General features: G+C 50.0%; 1 protein-coding gene across 1 annotated transcript in view; it reads right to left on the bottom strand.

Moving 5' to 3' along the window:
- Positions 1 to 24,833, bottom strand: part of ZMAT4 (zinc finger matrin-type 4) — a 52,221-nt gene that overhangs the window by 4,022 nt on the left and 23,366 nt on the right. The window contains exons 3-6 of the mRNA XM_068421591.1: positions 19,492 to 19,581; positions 14,128 to 14,284; positions 7,393 to 7,620; positions 3,549 to 3,645 (exon numbers count right to left, since the gene is read on the bottom strand). Coding sequence (XP_068277692.1) covers positions 3,549 to 3,645; positions 7,393 to 7,620; positions 14,128 to 14,284; positions 19,492 to 19,581 — 572 coding nt within the window. The remainder of the gene's footprint in view (positions 1 to 3,548; positions 3,646 to 7,392; positions 7,621 to 14,127; positions 14,285 to 19,491; positions 19,582 to 24,833) is intronic.

Raw genomic sequence — 24,833 nt, 5'->3', positions numbered from 1 at the left:
AGAAGACTCATCTGCCCAGTATTTTTGGGTGTTACCAGCTTCCAGCCTGCAACCACTTTCCCTGCTAACCTGTCCCACAACAAAATCCCTTTCCTTTACCATCCTTCTCCCCCTGCCTTTTTTTTTTAATTATATGAAGTATGACAGCTACATAAAATGTTTTGTTGCCTTGGCAACTGCGATCCGCTGGCTTCAGGCTGAGTTATAAGGAAGAGGACAGTCTTGACACTAACCAACAATAATGAGAACAGCAGAAAACAGTGGGCAAAACACTCGCCTAGGTACACAGGATGGCTGCATGGGGTCGGCATCCTCGCCTGGCACCCCAACGCTGGGCACATTTGCCCACCCTGCCCTCGAGAGCCAAGGTCTGTGATGACCCAGCCTTGCTGCGGGTACAAAGCGGCAGCGGAAACTCGGCAGAAGTACCAGGTCTGGATTCCAAAATGAACTTTCTTTGTATAGGAGAGGCAATCACTTGTGGAAAGCTACAAAAAACAGATGCAGCCGTGTCAAAACCCCTTGTGTTTGTGCTGCCCTGCACACCCGTTTGCGCTGGAAACGGGGCTGAGCTGAGGGCACAGGCACCTTCAGTCACTCATACAATAGTCGAGACATGATGTAGAATAACTTTTCACAACGTATTCATTTACAGCACTAGAAATGAAGATTTATTCATCTTTCTCTGCACTACAGCCGGTTTCCGTAGTCAGGAACACGAGCTATCTGAACTACTTTACCTTCCTCAACTCTTTTGCTACCTGCTATCATCACAAGCCCCGACCTGTGCGGCCGCCTCTGTACAGACACCGTGTACAAGGTCATCTCTGTGTACGTGGCAAATAAAACTACGTTGATGAGACCCCCCGACTCATCCTGGGGCCATATCTCTGGGTTCAGCCACGTTAGCAGCGCACATGGCTGTTACAGACCCCTTAGACTATGGGGGATAACTGATTCAGGATAAAAGATATGGGTAACTCACTCCCTCAGTCCCATATAGAGGACAATGAAGCTGCAAAAACAGCTTTAGACAAGGACAGTAAAATCTGGTTACATACTAATTACAGGGTGGGAAGAGCTTTTGTCGTGCACAAACCCAAGCTGCCAATCCATTGTCTCCCGCGTCTGCACCCCTATAGGCGCTGGAGAGATCCGTGCTGCTCTCGGATACTGAGCCTCAAAGAAAATTGTGTAAGAGTGAACAATGGATGGAGGAAATAGAATAATCAGAGCAATTTCCCATAGAAATGGGTCAGACGAATGTCTCTAATTGGCATGCCATTATTACGTTTGTAACATACTTTCTTTTGAATTTATTGCTCTGTTTCCTCTTGTACTGAGTGCCCATGAAAATCTCTTCGGACCAGATTTAAGTCATTATGAATAAATGATAAGAAAGCACACTTAGAAAGACCGATAAGAATATTAATTTGCGAAAGAGGAAGATCGTTAAAAAAAAAGTGGGAGTCCTGCAGGCCTCTGCGCCACTCTGGCATTCCCTGCACAGGCTGGCTTGATCCCCACCGAGATGAGAGAAATGGGCCTCATATCAATAATTCACGCGCTTTCAGAGCTCTGGAAGGCTCTGGGAACGACCGCGGGTGCCACCGAGCCTTGGCACTAGAGCAGTGCGATGCGGGCTGGCTCGCTGGCATCCCAGTGCGATGGGCTGGGACCCCCCGTAAACCAACCCCAGCCCTGCGGCACCGCACGCTGCTGCCTCCCCACCGCCCCGTCGGTCCAGGGCCGTACGTGTCCGTACCCTGGTGCTCCCACCCCAGCCGCAGAATAAGAGATGAAGCAGAAAGATCCTTAGTCTTTGCAATTCTTGTCAGAGTAAGTCAGAAGAAAACATTTGGGAAAGCAACAGATGCAGAAGGAATTATCTTTCTGCAGAAACTGTCGAAGTGGGGAGATGACACTCTGCTAATTGCAGGTGACTGGAACCCAAAGCAGAAGGTGTGGGTATAGAGCAGAGGATGAGGCACCCTCCCAACACTGCAAAGTAGCAGCGCGTCTGTTCTGCACCTCTATCTCCCGTCCATGAGGCTGCTCCGATGTGAAATGAACTCCTTTATCCTTAGCAGCCATAATAACACAAACTCAGAAGGACTGGCAGGGGAAGGATAAATTACAGCTCTGTGCCCGGGCAGCACATCACAGCTGCTCCCACTCCCGGTTTCCGACGGGAAGAGCTGTCAGCTCTGTTTTCCAGCAGTGGGAGTTTGTTGCACTGGGTACAGACACGGACCCTGCACGCACTGTCCTGCACGTAACCCCATGGAGCAGGGATGCACCATCAGTCAGATGTGCGGAAAGAGAACGGGAGATGGAGGCAGTGAAGGACCCACTGAAGGTCCCAGGTTGCTCATGGCACAGCCCAAACTACGTCTCGCTTCAGAAGATCTGCCCTGGGAGGTGTGCTGGACCACTGCAGCCCCTCAACAACCGCCTCTCCTTCCACTCCACCCACCCTGTGCAAAGAGCAGGAGGGAGAAATCCACCTCATCAGAAACTCTCACGCCATCAGTTCCTTCTGCTAATTGAGATCCTGGATACAACTACACGCTCAGGGCCAGAAAGGGCAGCATTTGGAAGACATTCAAATGCTCCATCAATAAATAGGATAGAGCTAAGGCGAATAATACCGGGAATCTTCGACGGTCTAGCATCAGCTGAGGAAGGTCTGCATTTACCCTTTGTAGCTTAAGCAAAATCAGACACCAGTACTTATTGCCGGGTCTGATCACCCTGCCTCATCATCCAGTCTGCCCGTAAAGCTACCTGAAGTGTTTCAGTACCTAATGACACCTTTTATATCCCTCTTCTAATCTGGGCAGTCCCGAGTGCTTCAGCCTGAAACGGTTCCCAAAGCTCACATGTAAGTGTATTAATAGAGATTAGTACATAAATCTACTCTTGGGTACCAAGTATCTTTATCGCTTCATTTTAATGATTTGTACTAATTGACAGAGCAGACTCCCTCCAAGTCTCAAAGTTGGGTAATACATAATTGCTCTAAATCACAGCATAAACATTTTCCCTTGGAAACACCTAATCCCATTACACTCCCAGTGTCTCCTCTGAGGTTTAACACATGAAAGAAGCTGCAAACTCGGTATCATTAAGCACAAATGCTCACGGCATCAGGACCAGACACCGTTACCGTCTTGGGTCACTGCTGCCCATCTCTCCTTCATCCGCCCCACACCAGCAGGCACTGCTCAGTTTGATGGGCAGATATTTGGGTTCCCCAATGTCCTCTGGCACATTTCAGTGGGGAGGGACAGCAAACCTGTGACCAGGACAAGGGGCGTCCCAGAGGACCTGCAGAACGATAGCTGGGGGTGGTCCTGGGAAGGGGGGGGATAGAGGAGGGGTCTGCAGGAGAGAAGGAGGATGTTCAGGAAAGTGGGACAACCCCTTAACACACGCCACCTCTCCAGAGAGGAGTCCCTGTCCCCGGGACATATATACACACACACACTCATCTAGGCAGGCACAGACAGACAGGAGGCCACCGGGAAAGGCACGAAGATACCCACTTGGTCTGATGTTTGGAGCCCTTCAGGTGCGCGTGGTACTGCTCTATGGAGTTCAGGGTGACGTTGCAGATGTTGCACGTGTAGCTGCGCTTCAGGCCTGCGGAGAAAACCGCATTTTAACATCCTAATAAATCCCTTGGCATCACGGACTGTATTAGCATCACCGACCTTACATGTGCACTGGCATTACAGTGAACCATTGATGGTAATGTAATTTCTGTCCTGTCCTCCTAGAAAAAAAAAGGGAATTGCAAATTTCAGAGTCTCTGTGGTCAGGTTTCTGCTTTGCACTGATTCACTTCCACGAAGATCCGAACAGAGCATTTCAAGCTTAATTGAAGGGCTCAGCTTAAAAATACCAGAGTAGGGGAATTCTTACCACAGGCTGCTGCACGCTTGAGGAACAGTTTTAATGTACCATGTAATAGTCTCTTTTGACTCTCCACAGCATTATTTCTTTGCAGAAACTGCTAAAACAATTCATTTAGAACAAGTAATGTACGGCACCCTCAAATTTGATCAGTTTATGATTACCATAATTAACTGCATAGGCTATACGCACACTTACAGACTCCCAAAAAATCACTTTTCCTTTTTTGAACTTCAGACACGACCTGTACTGACAGTCCCACTTTTCTCAAACGCCTCACACGTCTCTCACCTAGGAATTTGGTCCAACGTAAAGTTAAACATCTTCTTTAAAAAATATTTCAAAAATATTCAGATGAGCACTCAAAAACAGCAAGTAAGGAATAATGCAGAAGTATTTAGTCACCTATATTTTTATGTGTCGTGATGTGACACAGAACAAAAACCAAACTGCAAATATGCTTACGGATGCTGGTTTTATTGAATTTATTCTTGACGCAGCAGCAATGGTTTTACAGCCAAACCCTCTCTCCATAGCAGCTCCTGTTCCCTTTATTAAGCCAACAGGAGCCAGAAACCACGTACACCCGTGCCACGACGCAGGGCAAGGACGGACCCGGCAGAGCGCGGCTGACGCGGCGCTGCGCTAGCACCTTGCTGCAGCCCCAGCCCTCGGACCGCGCCGCAACCGCCGCACGGCAGAGACCAGCACTGGGGAAGCAAGAACCTGGTAATACCTTAAATTAAGGTAATAAGGTTCCAATGCTCAGCAGCTAATTTAACAGCATACATTAACAGCAGCCTTATTGAATCTTAATTACTTGTGTAGGTGGAAACACCATCAGCGACGACAGTTCCTAGCTGGGGACGCTAGTATTTTTCCACCAGCACGTCAAGGCTGCTCACGATGATGAACAAGGGGGAATCCTGTCCCTCCTCCCCACATCCAGCGCGGGAGGGACCCGGCACCGCGCTGCCGCAGCAGCTTACACCAAAGCTGCCAGCTTGGCTGAAACTGTGGTTTCATCCAACACACCCAGCCAAAGCCTGTTGGAGCAGAGCGTCAGCGCAGCAGGCAGCCTGCGACAGGACGGCGGTCCGGACCAGAGCAGTCTGTCAGGAAACGCGGTGCTCTGTGTTCACATCTGCTTTTGCATCCTCACGACACGTCAGCATTCCCTGCCCTGCATCACGACATGCGCTCATGTAAAATTGAATGCGCTCCTATAGCTATTAAATAAAATATTAACACGTCAAGTCATTAATGTCATTCTGCATAAAATGCATTAAAACACATTCCAGGGGAGCACTTGTTAAATCGCTTTTTACTAATCAAAAGTGGCAGCACAGAATGAAAAGTATTTATAAGGCACACGAAGAAATTATGAGCTGAGAAGTAAAAAGAAACTCAGCTCTTTGCCTGATTTTTCAAGACAGCACCTGCAACTATGACAGTTTACCTGAAAACACAAAGGCTGCAGGTGACGCCGTCCCTGCGCAGCCGTCTCAATTCTGCGGCTCTGCGGGAAGAAAACTCTTCATTTCTTCCTCTTTCAGGGTATGTCCACGCACTCTCCCAAGGAGTACGAGCAGAGGGGTCCCCAGACCAGCCCTGGGAGCAGGGGCCCTGGACCAGCTGTGCTGGCAAGGCTGAGATGGGGCCGGACCCTGCCCGGAGCAGGGCTGTGCGCTGCCCAGTGACCCGCACAGCATCCTCCGCTCGGCCAAAGCCCGTGGACCGTGTGACACTGCACTCGTACGTGTTGCAGCTTTAACTCAACACAGACTACAGAAACGGTGCTGTTAGTGAGGTTTCTTTTTCCTTTTTTCCCTCCCCTTTCTCATTTCTGAGAAGAAAATAAGACTTGGCAAGCAGAATCAATGCTTTTGTTTCCTATACATATCAGTTGTCCAAAAATATATCTCTATTCTTATTTCTCTAAATACACATTCATATTTATCAATAAATATTTTATTGTAGCCATTATCAAAACATCAAAGGCTGCTGGAATGTTTTACTTCAACCGATACTGCTTGTTCCAGGCTCACACAATGCATCAAATGTTCGTCTCCCACAGTAGTCAAAATAGAATTAATATTTAAGTTGTGATGGGAGAAGCCACCGGGGTAGCATGGAAAGGAAATCAGTTTGCATTCTAGCGAAAACCAACACGGTCTGATGAGTATATAAATCCCTCCAACTTCAGCTCTCCTAGGCACAAGCTAAATGAATAAAACACTTCACATTGATTTATTTACAGTTAATGACATCCTCAGCCACTCCCGAGCTTGGCACAGTTCAAAGCACTAAGCACTTCCACGTTACTGTCCCAGGTTTTACTTCCCCACGTACTCCCAGCAGCGGGCAGTGACTCAGCCACATGAATCATTTATGGCACCGTGAGTCACACCAGGTAGCACACGGAGGATCTGGATAACCGTTACAAGGTTTATCTGAGATCAAGAAATGCACAACATACTGCACAGTCATTAGTATTTAAAGGAAAATTATTTAATTTAGCAAGGGGAAAAAAAAAAGGTATTTTAAAATGTTAATGCAATGTCTCGCTGGCAAACGAGCCTTCCTCTCCCGCATGGTTTTGAAAATCAAACCTGCACTTTCTCCTCAACCTGTTTCACTCAAATACCTCCTGTGCACACAGGACTGTAACCAAGACCACAGAGAAGACTTCCAACGGGAGGCTCGTACCTCTCCTCCTCCATATCAAACAGGCGCTGCGCTCAGAACCGAGCCCCAGCCGCATCCCAGCCGCTACAAACCAGCACATCCCCGACAGCACCAGCACGCGGGACGGAGCCGACCCTTCGACAGCGCCCGGGGGTCCGGGGGGCTCCCAGAGGGGTGCAATGCCCAAAGCCAGGTGACCCCAGGCACAGCCCCCACAGGGACCCCGCCGGTGCCAGACCCGCTCCTGGTACGGCTGGGATGGACACGGGGACAGACGGACGGACCGACGGCTGCTCTCCCTTCGGCGGGAATGGGGAAAACTTGTGTTTAACGTGCCCGTAGCAAACGCTCCGTTCCTCTTTGCTGCTGCTGACCCAGGACCATGGCAGCGTTTTACAAGCACTAATTAAATCACAGAAGACAGCGAAAGCCCCGCTCTGCCTCCAGCAAACCCCCGCGGGGCTGAGCGCGTTAACGCCATCTCCTCTCCCAGCTCGTTTGCTCGAGGACAGGAGTGTGTGCTAACGGAAGGCGCTGTGTTAGGAAGAGGCAAAAGAAATACCTAGGAAACAACTTTTAAAGGATGCTGACAAACTGCAGAGGGTCATCTTTGAGGACGGGATTTTTTCATGGTAGCAGGAACCTCCTAAAGCTGTAAGAGCACCAGGGTCTCCCCTGCACCACTTGCCCGGAGGACCAGTGATGGCGGTGGGCAAGGCCGGCGTCGCTGCCGTCACCAGGCCCCGCGGGAGCAGGGCCGTGCTCCCCGCGCACCCCTGCCCTCACCTCTCAGCTCGCCCAGGTCCAGGGTCTTCCCCAGCTGCTCCAGGAGGTCGGCCCTGGCTGCATTCTTCTTGTGCTTCTTGCCGTCGTAGTGCTGCTGGGCCATCATGGGGTTGTTGAACCAGGCCGTGCAGAGCTGGCAGTACCTGTCCGAGTCTCTCCGCGGGTGCGGCGTCGGTACCACGGGGGGACTGTCCGTGTGCGGCTGCTTCAGGGGGCTCAGGGCAGCTTCTGTGAAAGGGAACGGTCAGACATGAGCTCTTCCAGGCTGCGAGAGGAGCAGCAGACCCCGAGGTAGATCCCACACTAGACACGGGGAATAGTCAGCAGCAGCCACAGGGTCCCACTGGATGTTCGGGACGGTGCTGCTCGGAAATCTGCCATTTCGCATAAAAAAAGTGGCATGCAAGGACAGCACAGGACTGTGCCTCAGCCACCTGCGTCTCACTAGCTGGGAAAGAAGGATGCTCTCGTTGCAGTGACACGTCTTATCACCGCTGTGACCAAACCTGCTAAACTTACCTTGCTTAAATTGCTACTTCCAGGAAAAATTGCCAGTGGAGAATAAACAAAACATGCAAAGCCATCTACTTCTCAAGACAGGCTTATCATTATCTCAGCATTCTTATTTTTCAATTTATTTGGTCTTGGAAAGAATAGGGAAAGCTATAGTAATTGTAAATTGTCATAGAGGAAAAAAATATTCAATAGTCAGTACCCTCATTCAAACACCTTCACGCTGTGAACTGACAGGTACCAGCAACCCACGGCCTCAATTTAATCCCGTTCCCCTTCAGATTCACCAAGAGGCCAGCTGGGAACACAAACACGATCCCCAAATAATTTCAAAGAAAAATGGGTGATTAGTCTTTACATAACGGAGCTGCACCTTGTTTGCCAGTTTTCCTACTTTGTACAATATAAGTCACAAAGCCACGGAAAAACAGTTCAAAGTAAAATAAAGTTCAGATAACACTGGGATACAAAAATATACAATGACTAGCACTTAATTATCACACCTCATTCAAAAATTCCCTTTTATGTGGTTTTCCTTTTCTTTTCTTTTCCAGATGAAATGCCTGCTATCTAAATAATTAACAAACCACTCTCTCCATGATACAAGAATAGGCAAATTGTGAGGTGGTGAAGAGGAGCTCGGTCGCTCTCCTTTGATCAGGGGGTCCCGCGCTACTGCAGCTGAGCCCCGAGGGGAGCAGGGGTTGGCAAGAGACAGACCCACCTCTGTGCCTGACACCGGGAATCAGTGAGCAAAACAGGGATATATTTAGACATATAATTACGACTGAAGCCCACTGTGATTGACTCCACAGCTCAAGAAAGTTAATATTGTTATAAATCTGCTGACCTGCTCGGGAAGGGATGTCTATTAACCATCCTCAACGAAACCGTATCTTGCATATAACGTTACTTACAACCTTATCAATTTCCAGGGGTTTATGAGCTTCTATTGTTTTCGATGACAACTGCCGAGGTATCACAGTTTCACCGTCGCCCTCCTCGCCAGGCTGCCTCTGCAGAAACACCCGCAGAAGTTCCCTCGCTTCTGCAGCTGCCACCACAGCTCTGCCCAGCGCGAGCGAGATGGACCCCTCGGGGGTGAGTTAATAAAGTGATTACACCGTCAGCTCCTGCAGAAGATATTTCTCCTCCTCGTTGTGCTGCCTCGCAAACTGCCCGCTCGGTTGGATTCGTTTCACCCCACCAGAGGATTCCACTGCCGAATCTCTGCCCGTCCTCCGTTTAACCAGCCTCGTTAGAAACCAAGCACCACGCCAACAAAGAAAAGCTTTTCCCATCACCCCGGGCCCCCGATGCCCCTCGGACACGTCCCAGCTCTGCTGAGGCAGCCGAGGTCAGTGGCTGCTGTGCTGCCTCCTGAAAAACTGCTCCTGACAGAGCCGGAGGGCAGCTGGCAGGGCTCAGGGAGGACCCAGCTGCATTTTGCTCCTAAAAACAACGTATTTACTAACACCTACGGTTCCAGCACGAGAGACGCACCCCCAGCCCCTCCGAGGTGCCCCCAACATGAACAGAAGTTCGGCTGCAGAGATGTTTGGGCATCTGGACCAGTATAAATAACCAGTTATTACAGCAGCGCAGGAGCTCCGCGATGTATTTGCCTTGCTGCTCCCCAGGCTATGAAGTTAAATCTGTCAGCTCTTTTGGTCAGCTTTCCCCTTGTTTATGCGCTAGCTGCCGCCAGAGGGGAACCAGGGAGGCTGGAATTCACAGAGCCGGTAGTGTCTGCAGGAGTTACATCTCCTGCTCACTAAAGAAACACGACTGAAGCATCCTCTGTGGCTCAGCCATCAGCCGGAGCGGCGGCCCCGTGGCTGCGCGTCCAAGCCCCCCTTGGTGAGGCTGGTGGCTTGTGCTCCTCCAAATGCAGTGCAGGAGGGAGGCCGTCGGTGGGACAGGCACTCCTGCTTCGGGGGGCTGCACCAGAGCCCCCCCAGACCCACCCCAGCCCCGCTCTGAGCCCACCACAACACCTGACTCCCCCCAACCCCGTGGGCTGCAGCCCCCCACAGCAGAGACCCTGCACGGACCCAGCACCCGGCACTCTGCCCACATGGCAGGGATTTCCTCCCAGCACACACAATACACAGTATTTTCTTGTAAATCCACGTTCCTCAGGTTCCATTTACAGCTACCTCTAGTCCTAAGGCGTGCTGAACCCAGCCTGGCAATTAACGAAAACACCCCGCATCTTCCAAATCCTCCTGAAGAGAAAGAGATGAAAGCTGACTTCTCCACAAATGTGGATTTACCATTTTGATATGCACTACAGAGCTACCACAGAGCAGAAAATATCATGATTCACTGAGCAGTGACATGAAAATTAATAATAAACACTCACAAAACGTCAAATGTTAAAAATGTTTCTCCATCTAAAACACAAACATAAAAGCTGCTAGTTTGACTATTTCAAGTATTTCAAAACGCTAAAGAGCTCATGACAGTCTGCCTTACGTTCCCCTTTGCTGTGGGAGGGAAGTGAGAAAGTCTTACTTTGCTGCAAGAGGCAAAATATAAAGTTAGAAACACTTTAGCACTCTGGCAATGAACTAATGTTTGACTTATTTCTTGCATGCAAAGCTTTTTATTCATAGCTGTATTTAAATGGCACCCAACGTTTTATCATCGCCACTCTCCATGAGCTGAGCATGAGAATGAGAAAGTAACTGAGCCACGACAATGGGCACTGGAGAAATTCAGTTTCCTTCAGAAGACAAGTCTGGGACTAAGGCAGATCCAGCTTTGCTGGACGGATCCTCGCACCAGAGCCTGAAACCATTTGCTCTGTCCCCTTCAGCACATCTGAGACGCAAACCCCACACCAGGAACTAGAGAACAAGGAGGTGAAAAAGCCAAGGTAACTTTTCCTGCTGGCAAAATCACGCCCTTACCCCTCGCCCCGAACGCAGGGGACCCCGGAGCTGCCCTGTCCCCTCGCCGGAGCTGGGGCACACCAGCCCCGGCACCTCCCGAAGCCAGGGCTGATAGTGAGATGCCTGCAGGTACCCGCGCTCTGATCGGTGAAGGCAGCAGCTATTCCCCCTCACAATTCTTTGTTTTATAACTCATGCTGATGACTGGATGCAAGCTGACAGAAGATGTTGGAAATGACTAGAGAAATTCGTCAGCAATACGATGACATAAAGCCTCGGAGGGCTACAGCCTTGTACAGCAGGAGCAGCAGAAAAGATCACAAGTATTTCACTGCAGTGATGAGACATCGCTTTCCTATGGTGAAAACCCGACTGTTAAGGCACTTCTCCCTCTCCCGAAAGCACCAGCAGAGAAATGTACTTCATTAAGATGATAAAATTGAAAGGGAAGGTGTAACTCCATGAGTGGACTGAGAACAGATATAACTTTCTACGGGATTGGCGAGACAGAAAACCGAGAGTCTCAAGCAGCGGCTTGTTCGTAGGCAGAACGCAGCTGCCAGAGCATCCGCGTGCACCCGCAAAACAGAGCCGAGCCCTCCCGAAGGCAGGAGATGGACGCTGCAGCTTGAGGCGGTCAGAAAGCGCATCTGGATTATCTGAAACACGGGGGTAGAACTGTCAGGGCACAGAGCCGGACGCACGGTAACGTCCTGCGCTGCTTTACAGAGCACGGGTTGCTCAGAGCTTAGGACTGGTGTAACCTCCGCGGTGACGGGAGGGAAGTCTGTTCTTCACCAGTTCAGCAGAGCTGAGATAAACACTTCACCTTGCGGCATGAAACTCCCTGGGAAGCTCCTGAGATGCTCCCGGGTACGACGTGAAGCAGCGCTCGGGCACTCTGCTGCCTGCAGGGAAGGATGCTCAGCACCCAGACACGCGCTGGCTGCCAGCGGCAGAGGAGGTGCCTGCAGAGCTCCCTCCCCTGTCGCTGTCGGTTGGAAAGGGACGCGGGTCCAGGATGGAGCCGGGCGCTGCGTTGGGAGAGGAGCTGCTCTGCGGAGGCGAAGCCCCAGGGAATTCCTGGCCGCTGGCAGCGGCTCCAGGTCCCGCGGCAGCCCTGCAGCACCGCGCGTTTCAGAGCCGATGCCTCCAGGAACAGAATTCCAGTTGCAGACATTTGTCAAATTTTCACCTCGCTGAGAATATTACTATTTTTTTTTTTACTGGAAAATGCTGCTCTTCAAACAGCTCAAGGATTCTTCCTACATTTCCCCTGCAGTTCCAACTGCATTCATTAGTCTTCATTTTGTCCCCTAAATTCATCCTGTTACCGTGTGATGCTCTGCTCCTCTGAGGCAACTGTACATCTGTGTGAACGGAATGACTCCTGCAAAGCCAGTTGTGCAAAGAATTTCACAAATCCTTTCCTCCCTTTACACACAGACCCACTAACAAGCAAACGGTCAACACAGAATTTCACAACAATTTAGGGTAACAATAAATTTTTTGTTCAAGGCTGAAAATCAGACATTGCAATCTAGAGGTTATTACCTATTGTTACCTGCCTATTGCCACTAAAATACCTTTTCAGATTAACTGTATAGGTTTAATCTCAGCCATAATAAGAGCACTTGGGGAACTTGGAAAACAACCCCGTCCCATCGCACCCCAAGGCAATGTGGAAAGGCCATGTCCCTGTCCCCCAGCTCCAGCACTGCCACGGGGGACCGAGCGCACCCACGAGCCAGGAACCACAGCCAGGAGCAGCTCCACCACCGGCACTTCCAGCCTCCATCACCAGGGTCTCGGAGCTGGTGCTGAAACGTTCACAGCCCTTCTGGCAATCGGGGCTTTAAGGACGACGTACGAGGGCCCCTGGAGTGCCCTTCCATGGAGCTGGGGAAGAAAAACGGCTAGATAATGCCAGGGATGAATTCCTATCGAAACCAGCACGGCCACCGTCCAAACCCTGCGCAGCCACGTGCTGCACCGCAGCCAGGCCACGCCGCGGTCACAGACACGTGCGAAGCCCCCGGGGACGGGATGCTCCTCCCCGGGAGTATCCAGCACACTCAGGGCTGTGCAGCCGGCTCCCAGGACTCGTGAGCACCGCGGCCTCTGAAGCTCCGTCTGAGAGACTGAAAGCTCCCCGGTGCCAGCCATGAAGGACTGGGAGAAAAATCCAGTGGAAAAATGCTGGGCGACCCTGTAGGAAGCCCAGAAAAATGTTGTGTCCAAAGGGCATGTTTCTGAGAACTCCTGGAGAACGAGGAGGTGCTTATTAATGTATTCCTGCGGCTCAGCTTCATCAGATCAAGTGTCTGGAAGAGCTGATGAGTCCTTGAGTTACTCTTTCCTAGTGATTACTGCAGCTGAAGAGCCCATTACTCTTGGAGCACACGGTGCGGCTCACTTAGAGCCTCTGAGGCTGATCCTGATGATAAAAAATTAGACAAAAACACAACGCAAAGCTGCAGCTCTCGGCAAGCCCTGCCTCGACAGGGCCCTGCAGCCGCTGTGTCCATGGATTTATGCACATCACGTTAGGTGGGATGCAAAAGGCAGAGCTAAATTTGTATTCTGTTCTGACGGAAGCACAACTGGTAGTAATACTGAGATACATCTATCTGCAGGACCACGGCCGTCATCCTGCCTGGTTAGCACGAGGCATGTTTTGTCTGAGCATCCTGTGGCCTGAGGAGCGCAGAGGAAGCTTTGTTTCACAGTATATTAGCGGTTTGCAGGGACTGTATGGTTAAGCAAACAATAACATGGTTAAATTATCCGATTCCAACATTTGACTTTTTAAATGTGGAAGTTAATAGGCTGGCGTCATCGGAATCACCGTGGGGGGAAGCATGAATACCCATCCGGGCAGAAATCAAAAGACAATCAATCCAGCAGTTTTTAAAGACTAGATTTCCCTCTAAGGTAAAAGCAAATGATATTGTGTTCTGCACAGTGACACGAGAGGTTTATTAAACGTATTCACTGAGCTGTCGAGTAACTTCTGCTAATTAAATGCAGGCTCATCTATCCATGCCCAGAGGAGACATCGCCTTCCACCGAGCAGAACATCTCAGAAGCCCGGAGCCACAGATAGGACCGTCTTGCAAAGGCCAGCCCTGGCTGATAAACCACTGATGGGAGCGAACAAAGCAGACGATAACGAGCATCAGCAGTTTTTAAAGGTTATGACAGCAGCACAAATGACCCGCTGCTCCCGCCAGCCTTCGTCACTCAGCCCCCCGCGCTCGTGCCGCCGCGGCACCGCGAGCCCCTGCGCCCGCGCCAGACCCTGCTGCTCCGGCTCCGCACCTACCTGTGGCCTTCAACGCTGGCTGTTCACCTAGCAACAGTTTTAACCTTTTGGCATGGATTTTCCCCTGGTAATGCGATTCGGCCACCACTGCTGAGGTAAAGGACATGTTACACAGCGTGCAGCACTTGTTCTTATCCACCGAGTCACCGTCACTGCCCTGGGTGGAGACAAAGACAGACAAAAAGAGGGGTGTAAGCCCACCAAGCACAGTCAGGGGGAAAGAGGAGAGAGGAAACACGGTTGTTTTTGGCTGTGGTTGCCGTGGGGTTTCCCCTCCTTGCCTCCCCCAGACCTGCTCCTGCCTGGTCCCAGCCCTGGGATGCCTCCAACCCCAGGCGCTCATGAGCCCCCGTGTCCCCGCTCTCATCCGTGCACCAGGAGCTCGTCCTGCTGCTTCGTGTTCCCCGCGGCCAAGAGGCTCATTCTTCCCATCCACCAGCCTGCCTTCCTTCGGTCTTTATTCCTATTCTCTGGCTGAGGGGGGGCTTTTCCGAAGATCTCAGTATGTCACGTTGGCCACTGAGCACAATTTATAAATGATCTCTTTTGAAAATACTCCTCTGTGCAGAGCAAAACCTTTCCAAAGCCGGGAAGCGACCCGCTGCGTGCAGGTCGTTAGCATCCCAGCTCATTCCCTGGACAAGATGGTCAGACCTGGCCCCTGTGCCAGGGTAAAACTCCCTCCCGTGACAAGCCATCTGGAGACAGTCGTGCACTCTTTTTTTTTTAAAGCAAGTATTCCAGCAGCTGTGGGGCAGGAGAGGGGCTCTGCAATACCCGGGAGAGCAAACCGGCCACACAGTCAACACCCAACCCACTATTTAAGGTTATTTTCTCCCCAAAAATAAGCACAATTAGAAAAATGACCGATTTCCATCACTTTTTTGTTGTTGTTGTTAACTATAAATCAACTTAAACCTTAGGGAGAAATCTCAAGAGGTGGTAAGTACTGTTCTGAGTGTAATTTGCACTTCTTTTAAATACTTTTCTCTCAAGATATTTTATGTCTTCAAAGGGAAATCACTTGAAAGTTAAGAGCAGAGTAAAAGATTCCCAGCCTCTATTGATCATCAGCAGTGGTAACATATAAAGAGCCTCCAACAGAGCTCGTTTGAAAAGCCAATACACTTCGGTGTTTACACACCAGGGTCTCTTCCTCTGCCTGGTCTGGTCCTCCGTGCCATCTTTTCCTTTCCAACCTACTTTCACAGACAGACTGCAGTTAAAAAAAAATAAAAAATTTAAACCCCCTGAAACACCCCTCAGACACCTCATTTAGAGCCTAAGGTCCCATTTACACCGATCCGCAGTTGGCTGCACAGCTTTTCCGAGTTTACCCAAGTCTCTGGGCAACGTCTAATCTCTGTTAGCAGGATGCAGGAGATGTTGAGGCTTGAGTGTTATCAAGCATTTACCCAGAACTGCCTCCCTCGCCTCCTCCAGCACCCAAACTCGCTCCACCGAGCCGCTGGGTCCAGCCCTGAAGGGTAATTACGCCTTCTCATTTGTCAGCGGCTGTTTTACCTGTAACCAGATAGGCCGGGGGGAACCCGATCCAGGTGTCTTTTGTCACCCGTTGAATGACACCACGGTGACAGGACTGTGCAGCCAGCTGGTAAAATAACTTCACTTGTCCATCAGGTTGCCCGGGCGAGCCCAGCACGAGCCAGGGCACGGGGCTCGGCTGACCTGCAGCCTGCTCAGGGCAGACGCCCGCTCTCCAGGAATGCTCTGCACCCATCCATCCCTGGGGATGCTCTGCACCCACATGTGCACTCACCCATCTCCAGGGATGCTCTGCACCCACGTGTGCACCCATCTATCCCTGGGGATGCTCTGCACCCATGTGTGCACCCATCCATCCCTGGGGATGCTCTGCACCCATCCACCTCCAGGGATGCTCTGCGCCCACACGTGCACTCATCCATCTCTCCTCGCCACTTCCCTTGCTCCTGCGCCCAGCCCAGTCTGAAGCAGCAGCAGTAAATAGGCACTAACATCTCAATTTAGTTTCCATAAAACCCACACAAGCAACCCTCTAACCCCACCCTGCATAAAGCCAGCCAATGTACAAGGAGTATTTCTCCCATTTGTTTTTGCAGTCTTCTCCTGACAATCCCTTCTCGGTAACCTTTGCGGAGATGCAGCACTGACAGGGTGAATGGCCCCACACAAACTGGAGCACAAAAAATACACCGTGGCCTCAGAGATAAAGCATCTGTCTCCCAACGCTGACATCCCCACTCTGTAGCCAGCCTAATTTGTAGGGCTTCATTTTGTAATATTATAAACTTCAAAGCAAGTCTCGTACATCCAACAGAATTAACTTCAGTTATTCAGACGCCTGTTAACAAGCTGCTAAAAGGCATAATCCTCACACGGGGCCAGGCAGTCGCAGTCCTTTGCTGGATGTTCCTTAAGCAATCCTCAGGAAAAGCAAGGATTTTTATTCCACTTACAAATCTGCTGTCTTCATTTCCTAGGTTTTACTAAGAAGAAGAGATTATACCAACCCTTGAAATATGGCAATACAAAACACAGCACTCAAGGCACTGCAAAGCGTCTTTTAAATTTCAGTTAATTTTCTGCGCATGAAGAAGGTGTTGTGGTTAAAGGGCTATTTTCCGTAACGCTCAGTATGAAATTGAGACCACTTTCCTTTTGGAGCCTGTTTGTTTTGTGGTACAAGCAAAGAGCAAGTTCCAGTTTATGGCTCATTAATTCCTGGAGGATCTTAGGACCTATATGGGGCATCCCTCAGGGCATGGACCCCTCACAGCAAGAGCAGCTCCCAGCCAGTCCCAGCCTTCTGCTGGAGAATAAATTCAAGTCTTCCATCACTAATTTCTTTCATTGAAGCCAAGACCTGACCTTTTGGTTGAAAACCTCTGATCAGGTACAAAAGACACAGTAAGAACGTTGGCTCCAAAACCAGACGTTTCACCTTAGTTTCAGTGTAATCGCTGAAGATGTAAGTTACAGCAGGCTGTAAATTTTGCACCAGAAGCTATAAAAACTGTCCTTGCTGACCAGGAACCGAAGCCACCGGCACCATTTGTGCCCCAGAGAGGCAGAGCTCTTGGCTTAACCATCCCCAGCACCACCTTGCAGGACATGCATTACCCTCAGCAACAAACCTAATATCCGCCTGTCTTCCCTCAATTTACCCTTGCTATCATGAGCCCTTTTTTTTTTTTGAGGAAGGTGATGCTGGTTAAAGCAATTTACTATCTGAGAGTACAAATAGGGCTAGGAAGAATTTGAAGGCTTTTCTCCCACCCCAAAAACTGTATTTCTCAGCACATCAGAACTTTTCATCGTGTCCGTCCTGATCATCCATAGGGGCCCTATTTTTCAAAGGTCGTGAGAAAAGGCTGATTAAAACCCATTCACCAGTCCTGGGACTTGAGGATATGACTCCTAATTTCAGGGTGGCCCTGACACTGGCTGCAGCCTTCTCAGGTCACTTCCAGCTGAAACATTAAGCGGAAATTTAAAATGAAAGGTCAACAATCCCTCAGCACACCAAAGACATGAGGTTTTCCCCCTCCCTCACAAAAAATTAAAACAATAATGAACAGACCGACAACTGAGTCGTTATCCAGTGCAAGAGTAATTGTATAAGCCTCCTGCTGCTTACAATGGAAGGATAATGGGTGTTTGGGGAATGCAGAGTGTTTTTATAGCCCTCAAACACAGCAAACACTACCCTTCGCCTCACTGAAAGGTCAGGCAGCAAATGCTCTTTCTCAGCCTTGTGCATCGAGCATCCACAACGGCAGCAGCTTCTCCTCCCTGTTGCCTTTGGAAGACACACAAGGTCTTTAGTTTTGTGGTCAAAAGGATACAAATCCAACGGCATACAGTCATGTAACAACACGATGAAAAGAGGCTAATATTCCCTTTTTAGTTGCAGATGCTTCTACACAGACATTTAATTGGTTTCCCCGGCTTGTTTCTAACACTCGTTAAAGTCGCTGTGCCACGGCTGGAGTGACACTGCTGGTGCCTGAACCGCGCGATGCAGCGGGCTCTGTTCGTGGCAATGATGTTACCACGCAGCATTAGAGACGTCCTAAATATTTCTGTTCTCTTTAAATGCAAAGGCTTAGATAATATCTGATCAGCAACAGGCGTACCTTGAGCTGTAAATGTTGGCAGATCTTCCCTGCTATATTTTTATAACATAAATAATTTTAGAATTTAGGTCTCGCCCAGCCTATCATTCACCTAGTGCATAAGAACTTGTTAATTCATCCCCCCTAAGGGCTGCCTGTGGCACATTCAAGCACCAGCAAACACAGAATTACATTATTTCTCACTGCTGCCTTTCACAAACGAACTGGGAAGTTCAGCTTTGACTTGTTTGAGGTCTCTGGTTCTCTGTCCACCATATCCTCCTGCCGAGGTGCACATGCAGCTACATGGTTTCTTGTTAGATGTAACGAAGCTCATTGTGCCGAGTCTATATGTGCATGTCCACTGTACCTTTCACACTCTGTAATTAACAACTCAATAAAAATACTGTGAGATTCTGTTCTTTAGGGGTAGATTGCATCTGTGTGCAACACAAAAGTACTGCTAAAATTTTAATTACTGTGTGAAGGAGCTTTCAGATTCCTTTGGCAAAACTTTCATGCTTCTCCCTTTAATTAGAAGTTATCTCACTAAATATTGATAGCGTTAAGCCACAGTCACACCCCCATAGAGCTGCAATGGTTTGGATGCTATCTGCCGGGAACCTCATCAACAGCTCTCACACCAGCCCCGGAACATGGGAAAGAGCTGAATGAATAATTCACTGTGAATCAGTCCCTTATAAATTTGGTCTCCTTTTATTGCCTGACAAATGGCTGTGAGCTGGTCCAATTTCCTCATGTCCGTTTGTTTATTTGAGTGCAACTGAGGAACCCAAAAACTGCAGACTGACCACAAACCTTTGTGAGGAGCCTTTCGGATCCAGCGCTCCATTTTCATTGACTCTCAGAAAAAATCGAGTCAGAAGAGACCCCCCGAGGTGGCTCCGCTCTGCGGCGGCCGCTCCACTGACCCTGGGGCTCTCGGGGTTTGCAGCCACGACGTGGTGATGACACTGCAGGCACCCCCCGACCTCCCTTGGGCAGGGGGGCAGGGACCGCCGCGCCAGCTGAACCTACAACAGCTCCACACCCCGCACCGCTCCCCAAACACCGGCCAATAATTCAGTAATTATTGAAAATTATTTCCAGTTACTTCACATCTCACCTAATCTACATGTTACCTCTGGGTACCTGATCATCTGTGGCTGTAACAGAAAAAATGTTGTAGCACAGAGTCAATGGTTCACAAAGCAGCTGAGTAAACAGGGACTTAAATTATACCCACGTTTTCTGACCGGAGCTTTTTAGCTGGGCAGCCTCCATCTATGGGGTGAAGCATATAATAGAGGCGAACTTTGCTGGCATGTTTCCGACTCTGGGGAAAAAACAAAAAAGAAAAAGGAAGAAATGAAGTTACAAAAAGCAAGAGGCTCTATTGCTGTGCATACAACACCGATCTGCAATGAGATTTCTCATCCCCTTTATATAGGTATTCAACAGGGGAGGAGAAAACGGGGAAAAACCCAGGTGAGGAACATTTGCATTTCACAAAGGTTTCACAGAGCTCCCCACCGAGCTGAAATGAACTGTGGAATGATGATGACGCCTGCCATTAGCAGGAGAAAACGGTCCACCCTCCGCTGCTCCCTGCTAAGTCCTGCTGCCTGCAGCCCCTGGAGATACAGGGGGAAAAAAGATGGGGAGAAAAGAGTCACATTTGTTCCCAGACCATTTCCATAGCAGGAGAGGCTAAAAAGATCAGGGTTATTTAGCTTCAGGCAGAGACAGGATGGCATCGGGAGGGACCAGATGCACACACACAAACCGCAATCCACAGTTCCTACGCCTCCACAAGAATGAAATATGTAAGGGGTATAAAACCACACTCTCTAGGAAATGAGCCAACTGGTACCTGCCAAAGGTTTGAAAGAAATTTCTCCCACAGGTAAATTATCAGATAATTGTGCATTATGAAATCTAGTGCTTTCCTCATCACAGAGAGGGTAAGGACCACGTGGACGCCAAGCCCGAGCCCTTTCTCCTCTCCCAAGGATTTCCAGGGGGAGTTGAACAGTAAAACCTTCCAGATGGCCACGAAAACGGGAGGGTTTGTGCTCCGGGTGAAGCAGTGCCAGCGGGGGAAAGCCCAGGCTGGACCTGAAGTTTGCTGCTGCAGAGGCTGCGCCTTGTGTCTCCTCACAAGAAAGGCACCGCGTGGGCACGTGCTTTTCAAACATCACTTATACCAGAGGAAAGGTTTCAGGGGACCTGTATGTCTGTGGTGGGATCGGAAGAGCCGAGGGATGCCTGGAGGGGACTGTTCCCACGAGGGCAGGTTTCACCCTGCGGGCACGACGAGAGCCCACGCGCAGGTGAGGGTAAGGAGACAGGGAGATGTCCTGGTCACACCAGCACCCAGAGGCAAAGCAATCCTCGTGACTTGCAAAAAGGAAGATTCAAAAGCTTCTACAGCAGGAGCACAGACATAAACCTTCAAAACACCAACGTACAGTCAGCTCTCGTCCTCCAGCAGATGTAAGGGGGGAAAGGCTGCAACTGCTCCATACCTGCGTCCAGAGCCCAGATGTGCATGGCAGCTGTTATTATGCAAATGTTTTCTCTGAATCTCCATTTCTGATTGCCTCAGAGAACAACGGCACCGTAACATTATAATTTCAGATCACAGATTTGCAATTTTAATATATTAAATTATCATTAGCATGTTCTGGAACATTCTTTTTCCTGCGGCGTGAACTTGGAGCTAAATTTGCAGAGAGCTATATTTGTATGCATAAATATGACTATGCAATAATTTTTTTTAATGGAGCAAATCAGTCAAGATAAATAACGTCAAATATCTTTCCCTAACTTGTCTTCCTGCGTGCATTTAGAAAATGTGACCTGCTGCAGTCAGAGCTGAGCACAGGATGCCCCAAGGCCTCAGCTATCGGCGATCAGCAGCCCAGACAGCGATGGCATGATTAAGAAATGACAAAATACGTGTTTGCAGAGGACAGATGTGCAAAGTCAGGATCAGAGTTCAGCGATGCTCCTACTGTCTGCCTGGTTTCACCCCGGGGAGGTCCGCACGCTGCGAAGCCCCTGCCCAGGGAGGCAGGCGACGGGCGGCCCCTTCGCGCAGGGACAGGGACAGGACAAGCCACCGCGGCCCCTCGCACCACACGCTTTGGGTGGAGAAGAGTCAAACACCCCATAAAGGCGACGTGGCCAGAGCCTTTCAGCTTAATTCCTTCGCTGAATATTCACGCCCCTCAGAGCAGCCAGTCACCCTTCCCACAGCCACGAGGTTCTTCCCTCGGGCGAGCTCATCCAGCACGTCACGACGCCTACTCGCACACAGCCATAACCCGCTGAATTTAGAGGTTTAAAAGTTTGTGGGGTTTTTGCTGTTTTTTTGTAAGATGAAAAAGCAAGATTTTACCAGCAATCATTTTTAGTGTTCTTTTCCGTGGCGCTCAGCTGCGCCATAAATGATGCCCAAATGTCAGCATTAAAAACCAGTGAAGCTTCAACCTTCTGTAAAACACCTCTCACCTTTATTTATGCATTTGTCTGGATTTATGAAAGCTAAGGTAAAGAAATAACTTATGTTTGGCACAATTTAAAACTACACGGCTCCTCATGCAGCCTTATTATCCTGCAGTTATAAAAGCAGAGCTCAAAACCATCCCTGGCCTTCGCACGTATGTGGTGAGCATCTCACCTCCTCGCAGGGAGCGGAAGGAGCACAGCCCATTTGTCACCCATTTTATCTCTGGTATTTTCTACATTTACATGTGTATTTATCATCCCCACACCAAGGCAAGAGCACAGCGATTATTCTCAGCGTGCTGCTCGCAAACAGCCCTGCGGGTAATCTTTTCCCCTCCACAAAGCAACTCGAAATCTGCAGCTCTGAGGCGCGAGAAGGGCAAGTGCCAGGCAGGGGGTGGCACATCCCCGTGAGGAGGGACCCGCCGCGCTCCAGCCAGGCTCTGCCACCCCGTCCGGACCCGTGTGTTTGAAGGGCTCTGGAGGACACAGCACCAGGAGCACGATGGGGCCAGCGGGGACAGGGCAGCTCGCAGCGAGGCTAGCAACCGCCAGCCAGGTCATTACAGACACACAGGGAAAAGGGGCCAAAGGAAGAACCACGTACGGGAGTGAGCAAACCGGATCAAGTGGGACCAGGGCACAGCCAGCTCCCACTTCAATCCGTCTCACCACATGTACAAGCCTTCGGAAAGACAAAACCCTGACCCATCTGTAAATCCATGGTCTGGACAAGAATGCTGCCTTGGAGGTACCTGCCTGTTCATCCGTAGCCACCACAGCATTATCTTAGGGTGCACTAAGAGAGTATTTCTGTGCCTGTAAAGCTATAAAAGAAATATTCACAAAGTGTTATGCCAAAGACATTTTCACTTAAATTCTCCATCTCTAGTGTCTGGAAACAACTCCTCTAGAAGGCAAGAGGTCCAGCTTAATAAAACATGCTTTAAAAACAACCCTCTCTATGCAGGGGGGAGCTTAGAAGGAGCCTGTTCTCACACAGCAACTGCAGGCTTCTGCATTGCAAGAAGGCTCATCAATAAAAGTAAATAAATGGATCATTTCTATCTATATCAAATCTGCTTTAATGGAGAGGATTGTGGCAGAGGCAGCAGAGTTCTGGCAATTCACCCCTAAAACACAAAAGGGCAAAGCAGAGCTAAACTGTGCTATGAAATGCAATTTGATTTTGCATAAATCAAGTTTTGCAGCACACTTCAGCCCAGAGCGAGCAGCAGCGCGGCGAGAGGAGACAGTCACGGCTCTGTGGGAGCGGCGGCAGCTGGCAGGACCCCGGAGCCACCGACAAGGCTGGTCTCCGCCGCAGCAGCCCTGCTCGCCCTGGCTCGGGGAGAGTTTGCCACCGCCCATGACTTAACAGCATCTCTGTGGATTCACCAACAGCAGCAACATCCCTGGGGAGGGCTGAGCCACGTCTCCCTTCACAAGGCCAGAAGTCCCCGGCGGAGGCTTTAGCCGGGGGTTTGCTGGGCTGCGCAGACACACACAGACCCCACGGTGTGCCCGGGTGCAGGAGAGCCCCCCCGTCGGCACCGGCCCGGTAACGGCAGCCCGAATGGCTGAGGCTTCTCTTCCTTTGTAATGAATTTTTTCCAGAAGCCTGTTGGTTGGGTTTTTAATCCTTTTAGTGCGCACTGTGTTGGGTTTTTTGTATGCTGGCAGTTTCTTAATTAAATTGCCATGAAACATGCAGTTATATGATCACACCAACGTTATTATCTGTATTGGCCCTACTAGTAATCTCATCAAAAGAGAGAAAGTTATTCTGGCCAGCCGCAGTTCCCCAAACCTCTCGCAGAATACCAATTACATCGCCCTACTCGAGCCCCTTCCCAGGGCTGTTGCTCAGGAGCCGCGCGGGGCTGGGAGGGCTCCGCTCTCTGCGCTGCCGGTCCCGGTTCCGCGCTCGCCCTCCTCCTGGAAACCTCCTCCGCTTCCCCAGCCCCACGAAGGGTCAGCAGGGACGATGCAGAGCGCATGGCCAGCTCTTTTCAAGCACTTGCTTGCGAGCTACTGGACCTGCTGACTCAAAAAACCAACACTCCAGATTTCATAATCGCAGCCTAACAAACTTCCAAATTTCTACTGGAACGGAACCAATTTATTCCTCATACTGTGACATAACACCACCCTCTGCTTTTTTTTTTTAAATAGAGGACAGAAGTATTTTCAGCAAATGCCTTCCCTTTTTTGCCTCCTCTACCCACACGACCAGCAAACACTATTGTCGAGGTACCCGTTGTTCGCCGCAGAGACAAACTCCCGTCTGTTATTCCAGACGCTGCTGGGTGCCAATGTCCTTTTTCTCCCTTTGTAATTTTTGCAAAGCCTCATTTATAATTTACGGTCATTTCTATCCACTTCCCCTTATTCCTCCGTGAGTTAATTTTTTAAAAAGCGTCTACTCATGCTTGTGACTTTCTGGGCACACAGATACGTGTCCGCAATTCCCAATTGTACGCAGCTGAATTTTCACCCCCATGAAACTGGCTTCTTCAAAGCAACAGGCAGGCACATTACTGGTTTGGACATTGATTTGCTTACATATAAAGGCAATTACTGACGATCTATTCAGCCAGGCAACCGCTAGCTCATTCCATTTCCTCTAAATCCGTGATCGCTTATCCCTGCTCTCCACGCCGACTCGAGCCTGGATCCCCTCCCAGGGACACCGACAGCCTCGGAGACGGGCGCGCGTGGCTGGAAGCTTTTCACAGGCCCCAGCAGTGTCTCCCAAATCTCGATCGCTGCAATTTTAAAAATGCAAAAACAAGATTCAGAAGCTCCAAGTAAATCAAATAGCAGCGACCTGCTGCACCCAAAGGCAGCAACCCGCCGGGGGTAAGAGGGGCTGTTGTGTCTGCCATCGCACGGGGTCAGCGTCCAGTCCACGCCTGACAACGTTAATTATAATCAACATTGTTGTTGCTTCAGTCACCTTCATAAGACAGAACCTCACCCGCCAGATCCTCCTGTGCAGCGTGAGTCCAGGGCTCCCGCGGCCCCACAAAGCCCTTTTGCTGCCTCCCAGCACCCAGCATCACCCACAGGCTT

The sequence above is a fragment of the Nyctibius grandis genome, chromosome 33, assembly GCF_013368605.1.
Source record: "Nyctibius grandis isolate bNycGra1 chromosome 33, bNycGra1.pri, whole genome shotgun sequence".
Taxonomy (NCBI): domain Eukaryota; kingdom Metazoa; phylum Chordata; class Aves; order Nyctibiiformes; family Nyctibiidae; genus Nyctibius; species Nyctibius grandis.
Note: the sequence above shows the minus strand (reverse complement) of the source record. Positions and strands in the feature narration are given on the sequence as shown.